The following is a 26,287-nucleotide window of genomic DNA, read 5'->3' on the forward strand; positions in this document are numbered from 1 at the left end:
AGGATCACCATGCACATGACAGTGGCATGATGGCGGCGCTGCAATCCGTCTGGGTCTGAAATGAAATACACGCATGTGCCAAGTCAACGAAGGATCTCGCCTCGCACCCACCGTCTGCTGCCTCTAAAAAACCTGTAAAACATAATATCATGCGGCGCGTAGCGATACTTGCAGCCTTCCTTCGGCGCCGGATGCTGAGGAGGGTGGAGCAGGTGGAGTAGTGTCCGATGGCGGCGGCCGTGAAGCAGTTCGGCCGGCGATGGTCGAACTCGTGGATGCGAACGATAGAACGTGAGAAGCAGTTGCAATGTTTGAATCCTGCTGTGTTCGGTGTGAAGTTTAGTCATCTGCTGCTTGAACGTTCTGACATAACTTCGCCGTTGGACTGTGGATGGAACAGTGCACTAGTTAGATGCAGTATGCCACTGCTTTCACAAAATGTTTCAAAATTCATTTGACGTGAACTGAGGGCCGTTGTCCGATACCATGACTTCAGGCAAACCTTTGAGGAAAAAAGTAGAGGACAATATCTGAATTGTGCTACGTGACGTTCTCGAATTTATTGGCGCAGCAAAAGGAAACTTGCTATAAGCGTCTACCACAATCAACCAACGAGTGTTCCAAAAAGGTCCCGCAGTGTCTATCTGCACACGTTGCCATGGTGATTGCGACTTAGGCCAAGCAGAGAATTTTTGTGGCGGAGCGATTTTCCACACATGCCTGAATTTGTGACGTCAACTGTCCTATTTGGTGTCCACACCATGCCAAGTACAGTGTCGAAGCGCTAACTGTTTCGTACGAATGATCCCCCAGTGTCCTTGGTGAAGTAAGTGAAACATTTCTTTTTGAAAAGCTTTGAGAATCAGCACACGTGACTGTCCACTGTCATTTTGAACAAGACTAACTGGTTCAAATGGCTGTGAGCACTATGGGACTTAACATCTGAGGTCATCAGTCCCCTAGAACTTAGAACTACTTAAACCTACCTAACCTAAGGACATCACACACATCCATGCCCGAGGCAGGATTCGAACCTGCGACCGCAGCGGTCGTGCGGTTCCAGACTGAAGCGCCTAGAACCGCTCGGCCACTCCGGCCGGCCAACAAGAAAAACTCCTTGCTGTACAACGAGGCTATGCCAATGTGCAAAGTATCGGCGCACTACAGAGTTCGTTATGCTAAGTAATGAGCGAGGCCAAGGTGTGAAAATGTATTTTAGCAAAATCTTCAAATCTGAACCAGCTTCAGTCACTTGTGGAAGTTTCCTACCGTTCACAGGAAAGGATTGAAGCATAATCCTGAAGATCGATGTGACAGCAAGATGCAGTAGAATCGTCGATGCCTGTATCAAGACCAATCGGAAGACGTGAAAGTGCGTCCGCTTTACCATGTTGAGCTGTCGAACGATACTGCGCCTGTATCATGGGGTCCCAGGTTCTATTCCCGGCCAGGTTGGGGATTTTCTCTGCCCGGGGACTGGGTTTTTGTATTTTCCTCATCATTTCATCATCATCATCTTCATCATTTGTGACAGTGACTATATTTGATTGTGAAAGAAAATGGACTGTGTAAAAATTGGGACTTGTTACAGACGTTGATGACCGCGCAGTTGATCGCCCTACAAACCAAACATCATCATCATCACCGTCGGACGATACACAATCTCGTGCTGGTATTGAGACAGCAACAAATCCAATATTTGGAATTTGTACAGGAACCGGCTTCGTCGGGTGAAATAAGGACTGCAATTGCTTGTGATAGGTTACTATGTACAGTTGTCTGCCATACAAATAGTGGTGGAATTTGGTGACACCATATACAGTAGCTAATGCTTCTTTCTCTATTTCTCCCCGTCGGAGGTTTGAGTCCTCCCTCGGACATGGGTGTATGTGTTGTCCCTAACATAAGTTACTTTAAGTTGGACTAAGTAGTGAGTAAGCCTAGGGACCGATGAGTTCAGCAGTTTGGTCCCACAATACCTTACCACAAATTTCAAATTTTTTTCTCTATTTCTGAATAGTTACACTGACCTTTGGACAACACTTTTGATGCCATAGCAATAGGCCTGTCTTTATCACCAATTCTGTGTGAAAGCACTGTACCGATTCCGTAAGAGGAAGCGTCAACGTAAACACAACCGGTTTGTCAGGATCAAAGTGAACCAAGAATCGATCACTGAGCAATGCATCTTTAGGTTTTTGAAAAGCTTCTTGGTAGTCATCTGTCCAAACAAAGGGGACGTTCTCGCGACCCAAGCGATGAAATGGAGCTGCGATTTGTGCAGCATTCGGTATGAACCGAATATAATAGTTCATTTTTCCCGGGACAGACTGCAATTCTGTGACACTGAGAAGAACTGGCAGATCACATATGGCTAACGTATGTGACTGTAGAGAATGTACACCTTGACTGTTTATGACATGACCAAGATACTGCCACTCGGGTTTAAAATGTCACACTTGTCCAGTCCTGCATCAGATAACACACGAAACAAAGCACGCAAACTTGCAATGTGTTCATGAGGTCTACGACCTGCTACGACAATATCGTCCAAATAGTTTGAACAATTTGGTACTTGAGGAGTCAGCTGTTCCAAATACCATCGTAAAATAGTGGTGCGGAAGCACTGTCAAAAGGCAAACGCACATATTTAAACAACCGCAAATGAGTGTTCATAACACATACGTTTTGAGATTCTTCATCTAGAGGTATTTGAAGATATACGTCGCGCAAATCATTTTTGAAAAGCAGAGAACAGCGCCTAATCTGTCTATGAGATCCTCCGTGCGTGGCAATGTATAAGTTTCAATCTTAGTTTGTGGATTGACTGTAGACTTAAAGTCAACACAGAGGTGAATACGACCTGAAGGTCTGGGGAGCAAAAGCAGTGGACTTGCCCGCTGACTTACTTGTATGGCCGCAATATTTCCGCTGTCTTCCAATACTTAAAGTTCAGCAGCCACATTGTCCCTTAATACAATGGGAAGTTCTGACCCGGAAAAATTTCGGCTGAGCATCGTCTTTCATAGTAATACGTGCATCAAAATTATTAGCCTTACCTAAACCTTTTATGGAAGTCTTTCACACTCTCTTTTGCATTGAATGCATTCACTGACAACACATTGTCCTGAATTTGAAAGCCAAACAAATCAAAATAATCAAGGTCAAATATATTCTCACAATCGTGTGATTGTAGCACAGTGAAAGTAACAGTTCACGTATGTGAGCGATACATAGCAGGCAAAGTTCATTTCCGAGAACGTGAATGTCATGTCTATAACAAGCCGTCAGCTGCGTACTAGTTTTAGACACGTGTAGGGAGCCTAACAGTTCATACGTGTTACTATTCATCAATGTAACAGAGCTGCCTGTAATATCACATGTTTCCCACTAATATGCAAATGAACAAAAAGTTTGTTGGACTGGCTTAGCACAGAAGAAACTGTTTGCTTGCTAGTTTAGCTAATGCTTGCTGCAGGCTTTAAATACACTGCATTAATTAAATTGTCCTTGTGACTAGATTTATGTAAGTGGACAGAATTCTTATGTTTGTTTCGCTGCAAACAGACGGATTGTGCGTGACCTTGCTTGTCACAAGCGTAACACTGTGCTTGACTTGACGGACAGTCTTGGCGCTTTTGCCGTGAAAACGAAAGAGACTTATTTCTGTTCACCTGTGTAGAGAACTGTTCATGTGGCATGGAACTCGCAGGCTGTTGCTGCCCAATGGGTCAGTCACGAGCAAGGGATGACTCGAACCGACAAATTCGCGGCAGCTTAAATTTATCGGCTGACACAGCACCTGAATCGTAATGATCTAGAATTTGCACTACGTGCTGGAATGATGGACTGGACTGTTTCAAAATCTGTTCCCTAAGTTTGACATCAGTTACATTGTGCACGATTGCATGATGCAACATAACATTAGTATATAAAGCACCACAAGCACATTTGAATTGTATTTCCTCGCCATACCCTGCAAATCTGTTACCCATTCGAGCTAAGTTTGTTCTGACTGTTTCTCGCAATGAAAGAATTGGTACGCTGTGACCACATCCACTTGTCAGTCATAATAGTTAGTTAACGAATATACAACCCAATCGTAGGAAAGTTCACACGAAGTGACGTTAGGGAACAATTCCTGAATGAGGCGAAACACTGCACTTCCTATTGTTGACAAAAAGTAATGGAGTTACGCAGCACCTGGTACGTTGTGAGCTATTACGCGGGCTTTAAACTGCTGCAACCACTTGAGCCATTCTACTTCTTCATTAAACCAGCGAAACGGCGCTACGGCACCCGGAGCGACAGGCGTAGTTTGTTGTTCTGTCAGGCGTCCAGCGTTCACCAGTAACTGCTGTACTGTATTGAGTAGAGATGCGATTTGTTGGGTCTGAAACTGAAATATCTGTGTTAGCTGCGTTGCATCTATCGCTTGCATCTGAGGCATCTGAGCAGGGGGGTGGAAGAGGTGGGTTTCTCATATCATAAGAGACAATTATGCAATAAACAGACAAGGCACGCAATAAAAATAAACACACAAGCAAAGAAAATTTCCACAATGCCCACCGAAAACACTGTTTAGCAAAAACACTATAAGATACACTGTTGAAGCAAAGAAATACACACTTTCAAAAAAAGACAACGTAGAATTAAGGCGCCATCAAAACACAAAAGAAAATCCATGGACGTCAGGCACTGTGTTCTTGTTATTACTCGTCGCCAATGCTGAATCCTGCCTTGTCGTCAAATATGTAGAATCTAGAAAGCCTGCCTTCTCGGATCACTAGACAACATTCAAACATATCGTATTAATTAATTTTATTACAAAAGGAAACGATTACAATACTTTGTATTTACACATATGTGTCACAAGCAAAGGACGACAGACAAAATTAGAAATCTCTTCAGTATATACAGTTCCTAAGTCGCTTGTCTTGAAGCGCCTAATCTAGATGCTGCTGTAGAATTTGACTTCACTTAGAGGCCGTTACTGTCACGTTGTCGTCTTAGAGAGGGGTCGATCAGCGTGCAATTGGCTGACGTCTTCTTCACAGCCCTCTGTGTTCTCTCTCGTTTCCGACTGGCGTTCTGCCGCTTGACTATAGGCTGGAACGCTGCGTATGCTATCCAAAAGTCAGAAATAGATGTAATGAAACTGTTGGTTCCCAAAAGCGTTTGCTCAAGTTCCACAATGCCGTCAGCTGTGCGACGTATCTCACAACAAAAAGCCATTGGTTCAATGTTCTGTTGGCAGGAAGTTGCAACATTTTATTTCCAGTGGATATTGATCCACAAACAAGGATGGAATATTAGTGTGCTTCAGGCACATGAGACAGCACCGTACAACTTTACTTCATTTCAGTTACCTGTGAGGCCGTAAATGACATTACCCGCTATGACAAAGATAACTGACATATCAATGTTTTACTGGTGATATACGAGTATCTGGTGAAAAGAATACAGAGATATGTTTTCTCATTTTACTTTTTCCTTGTGCAGTAAATATTGCTATCGTACAGCAACTGTCAGCTTTTGTGTATTCGGTTCGATTATTGTTAGTGAGAAAATTCTTGCACTGCCAGTATGTGGCTATCAATTAAAGGGGAGAAGCTGGTATTAAGTCCCTGATCTCCAGGCTTTGCGCAAGTATCCTAGGTTAAATCCCAAACCTCTCTAGATTTTCTCATGGAGTATACTGTGAACTGGCACCATGTGACAGTCTCTCCTTTCGCATCGTCATACTCATCATCCTCATTATCAACTGGAAACGCGACACTGTCCACCACACACACACACACACACACACACACACACACACTCACACACACACACACACACACACGCACACACACACACACACACACACACACACACACACACACACACATCCACATCCCAGTCACCTGTAATACCCGGTCAGACTTAAGACAGAAAATCAACGCTTCGCAAATAAATGTGTGAAAAAGAAAGCCTTTGTGATACCCGAGTCCCCCCCCCCCCCTGGGGTTATACAGTGTTCAAATAACTTGCGGTAATGCAGCCGGGTGAGATCGTCGACAACAGCCGATATTTGAAAAGGAGCACACACTGCCATGTTTCAAGGTGATCTTGCTCTGAAAATGGCAGGGTGTGCTCCTTTTCAAATATCGGCTGTTGTCAACGATCTCACCCGGCTGCATTGCCGCAAGTTATTTGAAGAAAACTTTTTTTTCATTGAAGTGCGTAACCCTTAGAATATACTTCTGCCAAAAATGTCATCAGTTACCAAATTAATTCATAAAAGCTCTATTCACTCTTCTTATACACAAATCAATGCTCATTAATTATGAAAATATGAAATGGGACTTTTATAAAGCTCTAGTATTTGGTGAAACACCTGTAGGTCAGTGGTAGTCTATTTTGCACAAGAAAGAAAGTATAATTATTATTTACATATCTGTTCACTGTAATCTCGCTTAGCATTCGCGAAATGGACTAGTTTTCAAATTGAGTTTTGTGTCAAGTTAAGTAGATGAACCAACAGACATTATTTATCATTGATTACAGTTTAATTAGTAACTCAATTATGATATATAAAGGAGAGAGAAAATATTGTTTGTGTTTTCCACACAAACGTCACATTCATTATTGCTACACGGCTACGACTGTCACATATTGTCAGCAGCTTCAAAGAGAGCTGCGTTACCCGAGTTGCAGTGTGGTATATAATTCCATTTGATCTTAACTTATCGTGCCTAGAAAGCCGAGCTTATGAGTGTCAATTTGAAGAGGCAAGTGGTTGCCATTACCTATTCTCTTACCACGTAATTGGTTTTAGACACCAGCCACATTTTCTCGCATTCAGCTGTTTTCCACAAACGTTTGGAACTCATAGTTGTAACTTAGTAGTCTTCGGACTACAGAAAACAATAAATTCTTTTACCGCATTATTAAAACCATGAATGTGTAACGATTATTTTTAGCTTCAGACGTTATTAACGGTGTGTAGCCTCCCTCGCAAGACTTTCTCCCAATAATTCTATTCGTAGCTCACCGAAAGTCTTCTACGTATTTTGATAGACTGGTGTGCCGCAGCGTCAAGCAGCATATACACAAATATCTACTTAAGCTTTATTTTGAACTTTGGCTTTTTCCCGTGGATATAACATTTTAATTCATTTAAATACTTCAGATTTTTAAAATTAATTCATATTCATTTTTTCCGGAGGCTGCAGCTTTTCTTTCGTGTACATAGTCTTTCGTCTACGACTTACACTGGAATACTCTTCTAGTGCATGGAATCAGTACAAAGTTTTCCTAACAGGAATTATTGAGTGCATACAAAGACTGTGAGCAACACTGGTTATAGGTTGCCTCTTGGGAGAATGTAACGGCACTACTGACTCTTCATCTTGAGAAAAAGCTAGTGACAAAATTCGCAGATCCATACTGAACGCGGACTATTTTGCTTTCGACGTGGAAAAATTTAGTAGCTGCGATTTTTAATCACATTTTTAGTGAGTGTATTCTGAATTTCAAAGTCTCTCCTGTCAGATGTGACGTTGATACTAGACTTGACTATTCATGCCGTGGTAAAATTCGTCCCTTCGGACGACAACCAAATTACCTTACAGGCATTCTTATTCCATCTCTAAGTACTGTCTCTAAAACATTTTCTGGATCATATATCTCTGAAAATATGATTTTAATGGTTGTTCTATAAGATGTCATTCGCGGAAGTTCACAGAGATATCATCTTCCGCTGAACGAATCGCCCACATATGTTGGGATTCTGTAATTGTTTCCTCACAGTGAAAAGCACATTCAACACAAATATTTTAACCTCTACAAAGGAATTAGATACGATAATTTTCACGAACACTGTGCTTAAATGTTTCAGTATGGTGAGTATGTTAACTCTTAAGAAGTTATCTGATGGCTTTTAATGTTCCACATTCAAAGAATGAGAGAGAAGACTCTTGCCTACAGTGGCAAACGTCCGCATGGGATCTACACTTGTTATTGGAGCCGGAATACTTATTCCATAGTGTTAAGATGTCTTCTGCGCTAATTTTTGGTTAGGGCAGATCTTTTGATCATGCCAAAGAAAGCCTTTTCTTGCCAAGAGCAGCGGTTCAGTGATGATATGTGGTCATAATTTCTGCAGTGCTTCTGTTGATATCTGTAAAGCAGTTTCGTTCTTGCCTTACATTCCTCTGGAAGTTTCCTGTCTCTATTTATCATTAATTACCAAAATTTCTGTTTAGTATTTGAATTTCAGCTGTACAATTGTATCTTTTTCACTTACTCGATGGTGAGCCGGTCTGAAATAGAATTTGGTATTCTGCGGAAAGTACTTCAGTTTGAAATTGTAAGGTAACACATTATCTCCTATCTGTGTTCATGAAAGGAATATGAGGCTCTTATTGGCTATCAAACCAAGGACGACTGACTAGAAGTTTGTCTTCCATCCAACGGGCGTAATTATTCGTTGCTTTCTTTGGGAAGAGGACGTATCGCTTATAGTATTTCTGGGTGTTTTTATACTAAATAAGACATCAATGTTGCATCCAGGTTCTCTGCCTCGTGATGACTGGGTGTTGTGTGATGTCCTTAGGTTAGTTAGGTTTAAGTAGTTCTAAGTTCTAGGGGACTGATGACCGTTGCTGTTAAGCCCCATAGTGCTCAGAGCCATTTGAACCATTTTTTTTATTTTTTTTTTTTTTTTTTTAGCATCCAGGGTTCATTCATATTGCCTTGAAATTTTCTTGCAGAGAATGTGAAATTCATAAAGAGATTTTGGTCAGAACACCAAGAGCTAATAGTGTATCAGCACTGCAGTTACCTATTTGTTGTTGAGGTAATGTTAAAATTACCAACAAAGAAAGGTGTATCTGTAGAGGAAACCTTAATGGTGACAATGATTGCTTCCTCTCAGGATCTCTTGTTTTTAGTGTGAACGATCATCAGTGTCTTAACATCATAATGGATCAATCAAAATGTGTGGTTTAGTACCGGTAATTACGCATAGGGCGAATACTCGCTACAATATATCGTCGCGTTCATATACTCACATAGGACTACGTCCGCATTAACTTGTTATTAACGCTGGTCTGCAGCTCGAAACGGAAGTGGGTCAGGAGCTATAATCCAAATCAAGCCGAAGCCCCTGACGGTCATGAAGCATCCTTACGACTTAGGCTACCAGCTGTTCTTCTCCTGCCGCGTTCACTTATTGTTGACGCGTGTACGGCTGCAGCGTGTTAGTGGGTCGTCTTCAGTACTGTCCAAGAAAGACGTGAGCTGCACAACGGCACAAAACACTGATAACCACATGGAGATGTTTTCATGAGCTGTAAAGTTGCTAGATGGTTTTCAGACGAGGTGAAAAGTCCGAATTTCTTAACCAATTTTGGTGATGTGGAAGACATATTAAAAGTAACAATGTGTGACACTCCATTATACTGTACAAAATAAAAGACAAAAAATGCATGTGGAATCTTATGGGACTTAACTGCTAAGGTCATCAGTCCCTAAGCTTACACACTACTTAACCTAAATTATCCTAAGGACAAACACAAACACACATGCCCGAGTGAGGACTCGAACCTCCGCCGGGACCAGCCGTACAGTTCATGACTGCAGCGCCTTAGACAGCTCGGCTAATTCCGCGCGGCAGTAAAAGACACCTCCGATGGGAAAGATACTATTTGATTTTGTGGTATCACAAGACGTGAAGAAACTGATGGGCCAAGCAGGTTACTATATGGGAATGAATATAATGTACAAGGATGAGAAAACATACATTCTGGGACAGACAAGGATGGAGACGGGTAATGCTCGTAAGGAGGAAAGGACGGGAGAGGATGATAACTACAAGAAGTATGGAGGAGAAGGGTTCGATCTGATTGGACAATATTTCATTGTGTGGGAATGGGGGTCTGAAGTTGCCCTGGGATAGGATATAGTGTTAGGTTGATGAAAGGTTGGTCGAGATTCGAAAAGCATGTCAGAACTGGAACTAGAGGTGGAAGGATGAGTGGTTGTACTATAGCATGCGGAATGTGCAGAGTACTCCGAAGTGTAAAAATCTAGATAACACAGAGGTATGTACTCTACAGTTGTGGGCGTTCTTTTCCTTATTAAGTGATGTTTCTATGTGAGTTGATGATCGAATTTTTTCCAAGCTAATTAATTCGACACGACTATCGAAAATGGCTGATTAGAAGTCACAAATTTGTACATTCTTGTGGTTCTCCTCATAATCTACATCTACATACATATTCAGCAAGCCATCTTATGGTGCGCGGCAGAGGATACCCTGTAACACTACTAGTCATTCCTTTTCTTATTCCAGTCGCAATTATAGCGAGGGAAAAAGACTATCTATATGCATCTGTGCGAGCCCTAATTTCTCTTGTCTTTGTGGTCCTTACGGGAAATATACGGTGGCTGCAGTAAGTCCGTTCTGCACGCCGAAATTTTCTCAACAGTTTTCCTTGAAAAGTACTTAGCCTTTTCTCCTGGAACAGCCATTTGAATTTCAGAGCATCTCCATGATACTTGCACGTTGTTCTAGCCTACCGTTAACAAATCCACCAGCCCGCCACTGAATCAGTACCTAGGTACTGTAAGGATTGATCTTCAGAAGCCATTGCTTGTAGCAGCACGTGATTGAACTGGAGTTGAAATTTGAAGAGAGAGTCTGATTTCTGCAGAGTGGGGTAGAGTATTAAGGTGTGTCATTGTTGTTTAGGCGTACTTTTAGTGTACGAGTCGAGAGTTGAAAATATCTTCATTGTGACATATGATAGGCTAGGATTTGGTGTTTTGAATGGTTAAGAGGAATGGAAGATTGAATAGGAAGGACACAGTATGCTAAACACAGTTAAATGGCACTCTTCAGTCTTGGAGTTTCAAAGACCAGGATTCAGTACTCCTTCACATGGATTGCCGAGGTCAAGAGACACAAAATTAGTAGACTTTTGATTGCTGAGGTTTTTTGTATAGGTCGAGGTACAAGAGTTGATCATTGGAAGAAAAGTTGGGAGAGAACCTACACTGGTTTCAGTATAGTTCATGTGCTCTAATATCTTCAGAGAGCATGGATTCGATGACCATGCTTTACATCTACATCTACATGACTACTCTGCAATTCACATTAAGTGCTTGGCAGAGGGTTCATCGAACCACAATAATACTATCTCTCTACCATTCCACTCCCGAACAGCGCACGGGAAAAACGAACACCTAAACCTTTCTGTTCGAGCTCTGATTTCTCTTATTTTATTTTGATGATCATTCCTATGTAGGTTGGGCTCAACAAAGTATTTCCGCATTCGGAAGAGAAAGTTGGTGACTGAAATTTAGTAAATAGATCTCGCGCGACGAAAAACGTCTTTGCTTTAATGACTTCCATCCCAATTCGCGTATAATATCTGCCACACTCTCTACCCTATTACGTGATAATACAAAACGAGCTGCCCTTTTTTGCACCCTTTCGATGTCCTCCGTCAATCCCATCTGGTAAGGATCCCACACCACGCAGCAATATTCTAACAGAGGACGAACGAGTGTAGTGTAAACTGTCTCTTTAGTGGACTTGTTGCATCTTCTAAGTGTCCTGCCAATGAAACGCAACCTTTGGCTCGCCTTCCCCACAATATTATCTATGTGGTCTTTCCAACTGAAGTTGTTCGTAATTTTAACACCCAGGTACTTAGTTGAACTGACAGCCTTTAGAATTGTACTATTTATCGAGTAATCGAATTCCAACGGATTTCTTTTGGAACTCATGTGGATCACCTCACACTTTTCGTTATTTAGCGTCAACTGCCATCTGCCACACCATACAGCAATCTTTTCTAAATCGCTTTGCAACTGATACTGGTTTTCGGATGACCTTACTAGACGGTAAATTACAGCATCATCTACGAACAACCTAAGAGAACTGCTCAGATTGTCACCCAGGTCATTTATATAGATCAGGAAAAGCAGAGGTCCCAGGACGCTTCCCTGGGGAAGGTCCCAGGACCTCACTTTACCTGTGGTTAACAACCGCATTGAATATAATATTTTTCGGAAAAACACGTTTTCCGACAATATTATACCTGCAGACTCGGCCCATCCGTATGCCCCTAAGATGACCTTTTTTCATTCTAGTATTCATCGAGTTACAGCTATCCCTCTTGCACCAGATGCGGTAGAAACTGAACTGGTCGCACTTGAGAATATTGCTATAAATAATGGCTATAGGCCTCAGTTGGTAAGACAGATGTATAACAAGAAAATAAATAAAAATAATATTACGTCTTCCACACTAGGGGATGCGTTAGATGACAAACAGGTCTACACTGGATCGACATGTTGTTGGGTTCGGCACTGTTGTTGTAGGAGATGACAGTATGCCCCTCCTGTCTCCTGCTGTCACCCATCCCCTCCGCGCTCTTTCAGGAAGGAATTGGTGCACTCCGTCTGTCTAGCGTTACCTAATGTGAAAGAGTCAGAACGTTTGCGAACCGTTTAACTGAAGTGGGACGAGGGTACTAGCTCGGTATCCACCTGGTCGGATGTGGGAAATCGCTTAAAAATCATACCCAGGCTGGCCGGCACGCCGGGCAGATTCGATCAAGTACTGTCTGGCCCCATTCAACCCTGGAAGCGGCGTGCTAAAGCCCACAGTTTCTCGGGAGGGTCATGTGAAGTACTTTTTCTTAAGTCATCGGTCTGCTGGCTAGTTTGATTCGATCCGCAACGAAATCGTCTCCCGTGCCAACCACTTAATCTCAGAGTAGCACTTGCAACCTTCGTCCTCAGTTATTTGCTGGAAGTATTCCAATTTCTCGCATCCTCTACAGTTTTTGTCCTCTGCAGCTCCCACTAGTACTATGGAAGCCATTCCCTCATATCGCAACAGATGTCTTATCATCCTGTCCCTTCTCCATGTCAGTGTTTTCCACAAATTTCTCTCCTCTCCGATTCTCAGCAGAACTTTTCATTTCTTACCTTATCCGTCCACCTAATTTTCAACATTCTTCTGTAGCACCACATCTCAAATGCTTCGATTTTCTTCTGTTCCAGTTTTCCCACAGTCCATGTTTCACTACCATACAATGCTGTGTTCCAAACGTACGTTTTCAGAATTTTGTTCTTCAAATTAAGGCCTATGTTTGATACTAGTAGACTTTTGCCAGTGCTGGTCTGCTTTTGATGTCCCCCTTGCTCCGTCCGTCATTGGTTATTTTGCTGCCTCGATAGCAGAGTTTCTTAACTTCATCTACTTCGTGATCATTAATCCTGATGTTATGTTTCCCGCTGTTCTCATTTCTTCGATTTCCTCTCAATGCGTATTTTGTACTCATTATACTGTTCATTCTTTTGATCATGTAATTCTTCTTCACTTTCACCCAGGATAGCAGTGTCATCAGCAAATAGTATCATTGATTCCCTTTCACCCTGAATATTAGTTCCACTGCTGAACCTTTCTCTTAATTCTATCATTCCTTCTTATATGTACGGGTTAAACAGTGTGGGAGAACGATACTGTCTTACACTCATTTTATCCGAGAGCTTCGTTCTTGGTCGTCCAATCTTATTATTACCTCTTGGCTCTTGTACATATTGTATATTACCCGTCTCTCCCTATAGATTACCCCTGTTTTCCTCAGAATTCCGAACATCTTGCGCCATTTTACATTGTCGAACGCTTTTTCGAGATCGACAAATCCTACGAATTTGATTTTTCTTTAGTCTTGCTTCCATTATCAATCACAACGTCAGAATTGCCTCTCTCGTGCCTTTATCTATCCTAAAACCGAACTGATCGTCATCTAACACATTCTCAATTTTCCTTTCTTTATAACTCTTATAAAATTAGATATATTTGTTAAATGTTACATACACTGTTTTATTTCTAATTAGTTGAGTACCCGGCGTAGCCTGGTATTTATTATTCAATTCTATTACTCCATCTCCTCGTGCCTTTCTCTCTGTTACGTCACAAGGCTCTCTTTTGAACTATATGTGATACAACAATTTTGTAGGTACTTTCAGCAGCTTAGGTGGATACTGTCTGCGAAATGTCTTGCAAATAGAGTTAGTAGCAAAGAAGCAATAAATGTAAACGTCATGACTTCATGGCTGAGGTGACAATTTTGCTGGATGAACAGCGAAAATGTAGGAAACAAAGGCCTGTTCTCCTTTCGGCATTTTGTAGGGGTTGTCAGCGAAAAAACGTTTAGTGAATGTCTGAAATTATGTGGATGTTTTTTACAAGTCACAAGCTCTCTCGTTCTCAAATACTGCAAGTGTACATAGTAGCTGTACATTAGGCAACGTGTACATTATGCAGCAAATAGTGTGAAAGTATGGAATAAACACAACGAAGATTTTTAAGCACTAAAGTCGTCACTATGAATCTTATCACATAAGCACATATCAAACAAGAAAAGCTTTTTCGTAAATACGTATGATAAAGTTTATATATCAAAGGGTAAATAGGTTTTTCAAAGAGTAAATGCTTTTATCTAATTCGCGTAATATTCTACAAATCAATAAGTATCTGTCTTCCCACTTTCTTAAGTAGCCTATTTTCTTCTTCGTGACTCAAGCTATCTTCTTACCAGATTTAATCGAAATCCGTTCAGCGGGTTCGTAGTAACAGATTTAAATGTCGCTGCACGATGCTACAGTTTTTCGCGCATCTCAGTGTTTATGATATCATATATCCTGAGCTATATATCACACATACGTATAAGTTCTCAAGTATGTTCAGTGATATTTATAAGCACTGTCTGCAATATGAGTCATACCTAATGCGAAAATGAACAGGAAAATTTTTCCTTTGATGGGGGGTGGGGGGGGGGGGGGGGGGTTGAAAAAGTTTCGTGAAGGTTTGAAATTATGTATAAACTTTGTTACTAGTCACTAAGTGCTCTCGTTCTCAAATTCTGGATGAATAAAATCTGGGCATTCACTTCTTTTTAACTCACTCCCACAGCGATTCTTTCCAAACAGTAGGCGATAACTGCACAAGTTTTGTCGAAAGCGGTCTACTGGTTTCAGAGTAGATGGGAAACGTACATATATTTTTGTAATACGTTTGAAAATTTTTTCCTTGTAATGCGATTTTGACTAAATATAGGCTACACGTTGCCCCCATGCTAAACTTACCACTGAAAGCCCCATTAAAATCCATCTAGTAGCTTCGCATATAGACAAACAGAAGAGAAAGTCTTGGTAAAACTTAAAATCACGGTTTTTATGCTCAAGTTACCTGCGAAAACCCCGTAAAAGTTGGTCTAGCAGTTTTTGAGATAATCGTGTTTAGAGACGAAGGGAAAAACACGACAGTTTTACGGATTTATTATTAGGGTAGAAGATACACTCAAGAGCCAAAGAAACTGGTATAGGCATGTGTATTGAAATACAGAAATATATAAACAGACAGAATACAGTGCTGCTGTCGGCAACGACTATATAAGACAACAAGTGTCTGGCACAGTTGTTTGATCGGTTACTGCTGCTACAATGGCAGGTTATCGAGATGAACGTAGTGATACAGTCGGCGCACGACCGATAGGACACAGCATCTCCGTGATAGCGATGAAGTATGGGTTTTCTGTACGAACACTTCACGAGTGTACCGTAAGTATCAGGAATCCGGTAAAACATCAAATCTCCGACATCGCTGGTGCCGGGAAAAGAACTTGCAAGAACTGGACCAACGACAATCGAAGAGTATCGTTCGACGTAACAGAAGTGCAAACCTTACGCAAAATGCTGCAGATTTCAGTGCTGGGCCGTCAAAAAGTCTCAGCGTGTAAACCATTCAACCAAATATCACTGACGTGGCCTCTCGAAGCCGAAGGCCCACTCGTGATGACTGCACGATACAAAACTTAACGCATCGGCTCTGCCCGTCAACACCGACATTGGACTGTTGATGACTGGAAACATGGTGCCTGGTCGGTCGAGTCTCCTTTCAAATTGTATCAAGTGGATGGTCGTGTATAGGTATGGAGACAACCCCATGAACCTATGGATCATGCATGTCAGCGAGGAACTGTTCAAGCTGGTGGAGGCCCTGTAATGGTGTGAGGCGTGTGCAGTTGGAGTGATTACGGAACTCCCGATACGCCGAGATACGACTCTGACCGCTGACACATACGTAAAAGCGCTGAAGTCTGATCACCTGCATCCGTTCATATCCATTGTGCATTCCGACGGACTTGGGCAATTCCAGCAGGACTATGCGACGCACTACACGTCCAGAATTGCTACAGAGTGGCTCCAGGAACACTCTTCTGAGTTTAAACACTTCCGCTGGCCCCCAAACTGTCCAGACATAAACATTATTGAGAATATCTGGAAAGCCTTCCAACGTGCTGTTCAGAAAAGAACTCCAACCCCTCGTACTCTTCTACATCTACATCTACATTTATACTCCGTAAGCCACCCAACGGTGTGTGGCGGAGGGCACTTTACGTGCCACTGTCATTACCTCCCTTTCCTGTTCCAGTCGCATATGGTTCGCGGGAAGAACGACTGACTGAAAGCCTCCGTGCGCGCTCGAATCTCTCTAATTTTACATTCGTGATCTCCTCGGGAGGTATAAGTAGGGGGAAGCAATATATTCGATACCTCATCCAGAAACGCACCCTCTCGAAACCTGGACAGCAAGCAACACCGCGATGCAGAGCGCCTCTCTTGCAGAATCTGCCACTTGAGTTTGTTAAACATCTCCGTAACGCTATCACGGTTACCAAATAACCCTGTGACGAAACGCGCCGCTCTTCTTTGGATCTTCTCTATCTCCTCCGTCAATCCGATCTGGTACGGATCACACACTGATGAGCAATACTCAAGTATAGGTCGAACGAGTGTTTTGTAAGCCACCTCCTTTGTTGATGGACTACATTTTCTAAGGACTCTCCCAATGAATCTCAGCCTCGTACCCGCCTTACCAACAATTAATTTTATATGATCATTCCACTTCAAATCCTTCCGCAAGCATATTCCCAGATATTTTACAGAAGTAACTGCTACCAGAGTTTGCTCCGCTATCATATAATCATACAATAAAGGATCCTTCTTTCTATGTATTCGCAATACATTATATTTGTCTATGTTAAGGGTCAGTTGCCACTCCCTGCACCAAGTGCCTATCCGCTGCAGATCTTCCTGCATTTCCCTACAATTTTGTAATGCTGCAACTTCTCTGTATACTACAGCATCATCCGCGAAAAGCCGCATGGAACTTCCCCACTATCTACTAGGTCATTTATATATATTGTGAAAAGCAATGGTCCCATAACACTCCCCTGTGGCACGCCAGAGGTTACTTTAACGTCTGTAGACGTCTCTCCATTGATAACAACATGCTGTGTTCTGTTTGCTAAAAACTCTTCAATCCAGCCACACAGCTGGTCTGATATTCCGTAGGCTCTTACTTTGTTTATCAGGCGACAGTGCGGAACTGTATCGAACGCCTTCCGGAAGTCAAAACAATAGCATCTGCCTGGGGGCCTGGATCTAATATTTTCTGGGTCTCATGAATAAATAAAGCGAGTTGGGTCTCACATGATCGCTGTTTCCGGAATCCATGTTGATTCCTACATAGTAGATTCGGGGTTTCCAAAAACGACATGATACTCGAGCAAAAAACATGTTCTAAAATTCTACAACAGATCGACGTCAGAGATATAGGTCTATAGTTTTGCGCATCTGCTCGACGACCCATCTTGAAGACTGGGACTACCTGTGCTTTTTTCCAATCATTTGGAACCTTCCGTTCCTCTAGAGACTTGCGGTACACGGCTGTTAGAAGGGGGGCAAGTTCTTTCGCGTACTCTGTGTAGAATCGAATTGGTATCCCGTCAAGTCCAGTGGACTTTCCTCTGTTGAGTGATTCCAGTTGCTTTTCTATTCCTTGGACACTTATTTCGATGTCAGCCATTTTTTCGTTTGTGCGAGGATTTAGAGAAGGAACTGCAGTGAGGTCTTCCTCTGTGAAACAGCTTTGGAAAAAGGTGTTTAGTATTTCAGCTTTACGCGTGTCATCCTCTGTTTTAAAGCCATCATCATCCCGGAGTGTCTGGATATGCTGTTTCGAGCCACTTACTGATTTAACGTAAGACCAGAACTTCCTAGGATTTTCTGTCAAGTCGGTACATAGAATTTTACTTTCGAATTCACTGAACGCTTCACGCATAGCCCTCCTTACGCTATCTTTGACATCGTTTAGCTTCTGTTTGTCTGAGAGGTTTTGGCTGCGTTTAAACTTGGAGTGAAGCTCTCTTTGCTCTCGCAGTAGTTTCCTAACTTTGTTGTTGTACCACGGTGGGTTTTTCCCGTCCCTCACAGTTTTACTCGGCACGTACCTCTTACGGATTTACGGACAGTCCTACAGGATTCATGGCGTCAGTTCCCTCCAGCACTACTTCAGACATTAGTCGAGTCCATGCCACATCGTCTTGTGACACTTCTGAGTGCTCGTGGAGGCCCTATACGATAATAAGCAGATAACGAATTTCTTTGGCGCTTCAGTATATATGGTCTGGTTTAGTAAATAGATACCAGATTAAGAGGAAAAATCAAATCAGTAACAAATACGGACAAAATTGCGGAAATGTCTCACAAATTTTATTCCGTTTTGTATCGAGGTAATACGGGTGGGTTAAGCCGTAGCTGATTATCATATTACGTTTTTTTACGAACATCTTCTCATAATCTGTTGGATACAGCAATTGCAACCTCGAAACTACGAGATAGAAAGAAGTTGCCAAGATGGCAGTTTCTACGGTGGACAGTGCAGTTGTGTCGGCACTGAGAGTACGGGTGTTGTTGCAGAGGAGCAACTGCCACTGTTTCTGCGGACAGCCGACGGCGACCTGGAGAAGGCAAAGGAGGGCGTCGACCTGTACTACACGGTGCGCACCCACGCCCCAGAGGCGTTCTCCAACAGGGACCCCCTGATGCCCGAGATAGACAACGTCGCTGCACTCTTGTAAGTATGTACGGCACACAAGATCCGGGTTTATCACTTGTTGCATTCAGTTACGTATTAGGTGTTCTTAATGACGAATACGATAATAGCCTCGCTATTCTTTCTGGTAATTGCTTACTTCACTTTTCGTAAAATGTCTTCCCATCACCTTTCCATCGTCCACTTTAACTCATGTGTTGGTTTCATTTTTTTCAGTTAATAAACGTAAACATGGTCAGTAGTAGGCTGTAATGCGACGTTTACTTAAATCGTGCTATTAGCTAAGCGTCATTGTCAAGCACATTTGTAACATCTGTATTTCGTGTTACAAATGTACTTAACACTGTCGCTCAGTTAAAATTAGCTAATAGCACGATTAAATAAACGTCGCATTGTAGCCTGCTACGGACCATACGTTTATTAAGTATCTAGAGGATGTGCACCCCACAAATACATTTTTTTCTTTTAGTTCTTAGGACCACCAATATTGTATGATACTTACGCTGCGGGTCTGGCAGACGATCGTGTCTGCTTCATATACATCAACTTCAAGATTTTCCCTGACAGCAGCGTCGTCTGTAATGTCCGACCAGATTAAAGAGATTATCATCCCACCAGAGGGTAAATTTATGTCATTAGCCGTGTAGATGAAACAATTAGTACTCTAAGAAACATATTTTGTAATACAGGAAACTTAGTGAAGTATAAATTGTCGAACTTACTGAACTATTTACTAGTGATCTTATCCTATTACTACTTAAGTTTTAAAGAAAAACACTTCAAGCAAAATAAACTATTGCCTAGGGCTGTAGTCTGGCGGCAGCATTAGCTAATATTTCCTGGATCACATAGAAAAATACTCTTGTAAGGTAGTCAATGCTAATTGGTCAAGGTGTTACAAGCGCTTTATAAATGGCTATTTTGTTCATTGGAACAAAAGAGGAGGCATCCACACTTCATCAGGAATGCAATGAACTGTACAAAACTAGAAAACGTACCTGAATATGAAAATGAAAACAGTATAATCTTTTTAGATGTTTCAGTCTGTAATACATTTAATTTTTTCCGGAAACCGACCACATGTGACGAGATAATCGACAATACCTCACGTCCTCATGCTATGATACACAGGGTAATCTGCTTAGCACTATCTGACAAGAACACGTAAATATAACCGAATACGTCGAGGTACATAGCCATGCTAGAGGGACTGAGTGCTGGGTGAATAAATTAAGTCTGTAGACGTTGGAAAAATGAGAACTAAAAGTAGGACAGAAATAACGGTAGTAAATAAAGCGAAAAAGTAGAAAACATAGTTTGCGGTCTTGTCATGTATCGGGCAAATGTCCGAGAAGATGAGTCACATATTTCCGTAAAACAGGAGCAAACATTGATTTCCGGACTGACAATAGAATCTGACACCGGACACACATAAAATGCGGTGAAACCACTGCGGTAATTATTACTTTGGATAAACCAGCAGAAAAATACTTACACGATACAAAGAACTTTGTAACACTGGCAAAAGTAGTCCGTTGACATTTGCTACGCGTCTAAGAGAAGAAAAGCGTATAATGCAGAAAACTGAAAACAGTGTTATTATTTTACAGTCCGCAGCTCGTAGTCGTGCGGTAGCGTTCTCGCTTCCCCCGCCCATGTTCCCGGGTTCGATTCCCGACGGGGTCAGGGATTTTCTCTGCCTCGTGATGACTGGGTGTTGTGTGCTGTCCTTAGGTTAGTTAAGTTTAAGTAGCTCTAAGTTCTAGGGGATTGATGACCATAGATGTTAAGTCCCATAGTGCTCAGAGGCATTTGAATCGTTTATTATTTTACATAAGGCATTTGGCGTTTTATTTTTTGTGTTCCTTGGATGTTGCCTGTAACTGCCACTCCGAACACCTACCTCATGGAGGAGCTGGAAACCTTTTCTCATTATCCTACACAACCAAATTCTGTTATGAACGAAAAAACTGAACTGAAAAAAAAGAATGTATGGAAAATTTTGGACGATACTGTCCGAAACAAGTGACTTTAAAATAACAAAAACAGTGATTGACACACGGAAAATAGGTCGTCTACAAAAACGTTCGCGGATAGTTCTCTGCTGACTGTTATGTCCAGTTTCGATAAATGAGACCCAGCTGGTTGAAACAAAGTCTATTGCATTTGGATATAAGGGACATTTTACGCTGACGTTTGTTCATGAATATTTGGTGTTTTGTTTTTGTGCTTCTTGGATGGTTGTCTATAACTTGGCTCTCCAAACATCTACCTCATGAAAAAGTGGAAATCTTTTCACATTGTGCTAAAGAACCAAATTCTATTTTGAACGAACAAATTTAAATCTAATTGTAAAAGAAAAGAAAAAACAGAATATTTCAAAAATTGTGTGCAATACTGCCCGAAATAGGTGACTTTCAAATAACAAAAACAGTGATTGGCACTCGGAAAATATTCTCTACAAAAAGGATCGCGGATAGTTATTTGTCGACAAGTATATCCAGTTTCGACAAATGAGCGCCAGCTGACGAAAGTAAGTGTACTGCATGTTGATATCAGCGATGTTTGAAGCTAACGTTTGTTCATGAATCGTTGCCGTTTTATTTTTTGTCTTCCTTCGATGACCGTCTATAGCTTCCTCTCCAAACATCTATATCTGCATGACTAAACATCATTTATAAATGTCGTATTTTTGGAAGTGTGATCTTTCATGTGAGTATGCTGCTCTTACTGTTAACAAACGCTGTAAGTATTGCTTGCGTTTTTACTACAATTTTGAAACATCGCTTTCACCTTTTCACTTTCATGTATCCATGATACAAGTACAACAGGTGCTAGAGCGAAACCGGCTGCACACTAATGAATAAATTAAACAGCATATTACCGTGTTATATGATGCCATTTCTAGAAATATGTTAAAGTATCTTAAAGTCTAGTGTTCAATTTCTTAAGATACCTACGATATGTAACGTTCGCCTTTCTTACGACATCTGCGTGTTTGTCACTGCTTTCAGTGCAATAATTTACTTGGATGTAATTTCAAAATTCTTTGTCACCAGGACCGCGTTTTTCGAAGCGCTTTATCACATTTGCACTCCTTTCTTCTTTGTCCCAGCCCTCACTCAGGGTTCGAATAATACCATGTTTCGTAACGTATAAATCACTCTTGTATACAATCCTCCAGTAAGCAAAGAAACAAAAAATTCTTATTATGATTTCAGCAGAAAAGTATCCTCAGAATTTCACACTGAGTAAGAGTCGCCATTGATATCGAAAACGATTTTTCGTGAAGAAGCGTTTCTGAATAAAGGACCTGAAAAGGATCGTCTGTCTTCTTGGATTCTACAAAACTCATATTTGCATTTGGTACGTTAGCATGTGATGCCTTGTTATATTTTAGTTACCTCTTTCTCGTTTTGCTGTTGAACGGCATTTCCGGAACCCTTCTTATCAAGTTTATGTCAAACTTGAACTTGTAGTTTTATTATTATCGTAGTATTTGCACACATACATGCTACGTTGTAAGTTTGTTGTTAAATTTTCTAAAACAATTTTTGTCGTGTGTTTAATATCTTGACAACAGCCATGTACCTAGGAGTTTTAGAATTTAGCAGACGGGAAGTAATACAAACTCATAATTTTGAGAACATGTCATGTCCACAATACCCAGTGCTTGCAGCGAAACGAGTTCTATGCCTCTCACTGAGGTGCTGATACATCTCGCTGTCTATATGGAGTCAGGACAGGGTATCCCACGGATAGGAGAGCGTGAATTCAGCTGCCAGTACGATGGTCCATGTGGAGTCATAGGTGTCAGACTGGGCTATAGTGCATCGAACCTGAGGGCGTGGAAATAGCACGGAGCTTTGATCGTTGTCTTCCAGTTACTTCCAGTTGTGTGGCAATGCGGATGATTTGGAGTTCCCCTTTCACAGACAAGATAATTATGAAGCACAGATATACAAATACAGGTTTGCAAATATAGATTTGTAACAAAAACGGCCGAAATTAAGATCATAAAGACTAAAATGAAAATATTCTTCAGATAATAATAACGCACTCTTACGTTCTTGGACAGTGGTGGCTGTGTATTTGTTGTAATTAACTCGCAGAACGGCGAACGCAGCATTTTGGAAGTACAACGTTTTGTATGGTTCTGTAGGAAGTCTCACAATTCGTTAATGACAGTGCCATATCAATCCGTCATTTCGAAAGTTTATTATATACTGGTGTCCATCATTCAGGTCTACGCTCCATCGTTTGCACTTTCTCATGAAGAGGTAGAATGCCTCGACAAAGAATTACACAAAATGTTAATGACAGCAGATACCATTAGAAGATAACAATGGGGATTTTCGCTTTAAAATTAAAGAAACGGGTTGCGTCAGCAAATTAACAGAGCGCATATATTTTATCAAACAGCAAAGAAGTCTTATAGCATAAGATGATCTTAAACTACTTTAAAATTTCAAGTAGCCTTAGAATTAACGCAGAGAGAAAAGTTGAGAGAAAGCTTGAAATAAACACACTCATCCGACAGCGCATAAGAAATACAAATTATAGCAATTTGTTCAACAAAATGGTTCAAATGGCTCTGAGCTCTATTGGACTTACCTTCTGAGGTCATCAGTCCCCTAGAACTTAGAACTACTTAAACCTAACTAACCTAAGGACATCACACACATCCATGCCCGAGGCAGGATTCGAACCTGCGACCGTAGCAGTCGTGCGGTTCCAGACTGTAGCGCCTAGAACCGATCGGTCACACCGGTCGGTTTGTTCAACAATGTGACATCAAATTAAGCGACAAGTTCAATGTTTTAAAATGAAAATAGAAGAAGGTTATTTAACATAGCCACTTAGAGGAACATTCGAAGCTGCTGCAGATATGAAGAACGCAAATGGACAGAAAATCTCAAACTGTTCAAAGTAGCTATTGAGAATAGATTTGCGGTAAATGGTAAGGGCAACATGATATAACTTGCTCAACTAAACAGAATTACTTCCGAACAAGTCTTGAAGGCCCAACGGTACCGATAGACCGCCGTGTCATCCTCACCCCACGAGCGCCACTGGATGCGGTTGTGTAAGGACATGTGGTCAGAACACCGTCTCCCGACCGTTGCCAGTTTCGTGACCGGAGCCGCTACTTCCCAGTCAAATAGCTCCTCAATTGGCCTCACAAGGGTTGAGTGCAACCCGCTTGCCAACAGCGCTCGGCAGACCGAATGGTCACCCATTCCAAGCGCTTAAGGTCAGTGATCTGACGGGAACCTGTGTTACCACTGCGGTAAGGCCGTTGGCTCAGCTACATAAATCTATTCGAAATCTGTCCGAGTGGCTGTGAAAAGTACAATGAAAATATGACAACAGAAACAGCTGAAAATAGCTCTGGGGAAGAGATTATACAAACATTAGAATATTTATTTCCAAGAACTTAATGAGAAGCACAGGTAGTTAATAATAGATAAATTGAAATTTTCGAAGTAATGCCAGATTAAAATAAAGTCGTTCAGGGTGTGAAGACGGAAAAGACTGTGGAGTCAATGGCACTGCAATGTAGTCCATTAAAGCTAGAGGAAAAGTAACGCAAAAGGACCTAACTCCACTGACACATCGAAACAAAATTGAACAAATCAACTATTAACTCTCGGAAAAAGCTGACGAATTTTCGATTTAGTGATGTCGAACCCATTTACTGGATAGACATTATAACAAACAGTATAATACAAATAGCCTTAAGTTCTTTTAATAAACCGAGTTCAGTCTCCTGTGGTTCTGATACGGATATCTCGCCTTCAAAGCATTTTAACAACGTCGAGCTATGGCAGTGAGATGTGCACAGTCATTTAGCTGATGATAATGATACGCATAAAGATTATCGAGAAGTGGTAGGAGTGAACTCATAGGAGAGATTCGCCGTTTTAACTGCATTCGAATTTTTTAATGAGAAGCGCAAACATATTACTCATGTCAGTGACTGGACATTTTCTTCACATTAAACCAGCCATTGATTCCAAGGGGAGACCAAAGCTAACGAAATGTAACAGTCTCTCCTACATTCTAACAAACATTATAAACTGGAGCTGACATTTTGCTTGGCTAAATACCTCAAACATTTAGATTTATAAGTTCAGGTACTTTTTAATACTAGTATGTATTACATTCCTATAGGCTACTTGTCATTCAAATAGACGCCAAGAGAAGTACAGGGGGAAAATTTATGTTTTTCATTAAAAATCTGTTGTTTCTTAATATTTAGATAGGTAGTAAAGTTGCTATTAGTAATCATACAGCAAAGTACTAGCCCCTTACCTACTATCTCTTAATACACCTCTCATTTTAATAAAATGTTAAATTTGTATAAATGCCATGAGACGTGATTATTCGATGTTACCGTGCCAGAGCACTCATTTACTGTGGGCAGTCTTTGAGAACAGCCTACTTTACCACAAAAAGTCGACAGAAACGACGGTTCTGAATAAGTAGAACTCACAAAGTAAAATAATAAAATATCTGCGTCTTTAGTATGTAGAGTTTAACCTACGAGATAATATTTAAATACTTGATTATACTTTGGTTAAGCCAGCATTCTGAGATTTGCAGGGGGGACAGACATAAAGAGTCTATATTATCACCGCGAGAAATAAAGTAGGTAGTTATTAATTTATTTTATTTTCTTAGATTAGTGTCTGCAGTCCTGGTACAAAACGAAATAGCCCCCGACAGCACCGTAGCACGCCACAACGGGAGCCAACAAAACGGCGCAACCCATTGATATAGTGCAGTGATTCTTTTTGGCCAGCAGAGGATTTTTTTCAGCTCTTTCAGACCAATCCAGACGGCTAAAGTACTCAATACATACTTTCTCGAGGTGATAATTAAAACTCTAGGACAAGCCCTCCACAATGTACTTACGGTGTGTGTCAGTTACCCCGTAGTAATAGGCTGTAAGCAAACTATAATAAGGCATCTGACAAACCGAAAATGTGACTTGTATGCTCGACTTTTCTAGCAATGTAACCCGTCCCGCAGATCGCGAAGAAAACAAAGCCATCCGTCTTGGCCGCTTGGAAGGACCGAGATCCCAGTGCCACGTCCCTTTCGCTGCTTTGGCACGCTCAGCCGAGGGATAACAAAACCGCGCTTTATCCATGTGTAACACGCGCCCCGACCGCCGTCCACTCCCTGCGGTCGTAAACAGGCCGCTCTTTACACGCCGCCACAGAGCAAATCGCCCGTCCGCGCCGCTCCATATGCGGCCTGGCAGCTGTTCAACGCTGAATATTTAACTTCTTGTGCTACGTAAATCCCATTTTG

At 41.5% G+C, this 26,287-nt stretch overlaps 1 protein-coding gene across 1 annotated transcript in view; it reads left to right on the plus strand.

Moving 5' to 3' along the window:
• LOC126484812 (alpha-tocopherol transfer protein-like) overlaps positions 1-26,287 on the plus strand; it is a 114,449-nt gene that overhangs the window by 35,426 nt on the left and 52,736 nt on the right. Inside the window, exon 4 of the mRNA XM_050108409.1 lies at positions 18,832-18,988. Within this exon, the coding sequence (XP_049964366.1) occupies positions 18,832-18,988 (157 nt within the window). The remainder of the gene's footprint in view (positions 1-18,831; positions 18,989-26,287) is intronic.

Source organism: Schistocerca serialis, chromosome 6 (assembly GCF_023864345.2).
Source record: "Schistocerca serialis cubense isolate TAMUIC-IGC-003099 chromosome 6, iqSchSeri2.2, whole genome shotgun sequence".
In the NCBI taxonomy this organism is placed as follows: Eukaryota; Metazoa; Arthropoda; class Insecta; order Orthoptera; family Acrididae; genus Schistocerca; species Schistocerca serialis.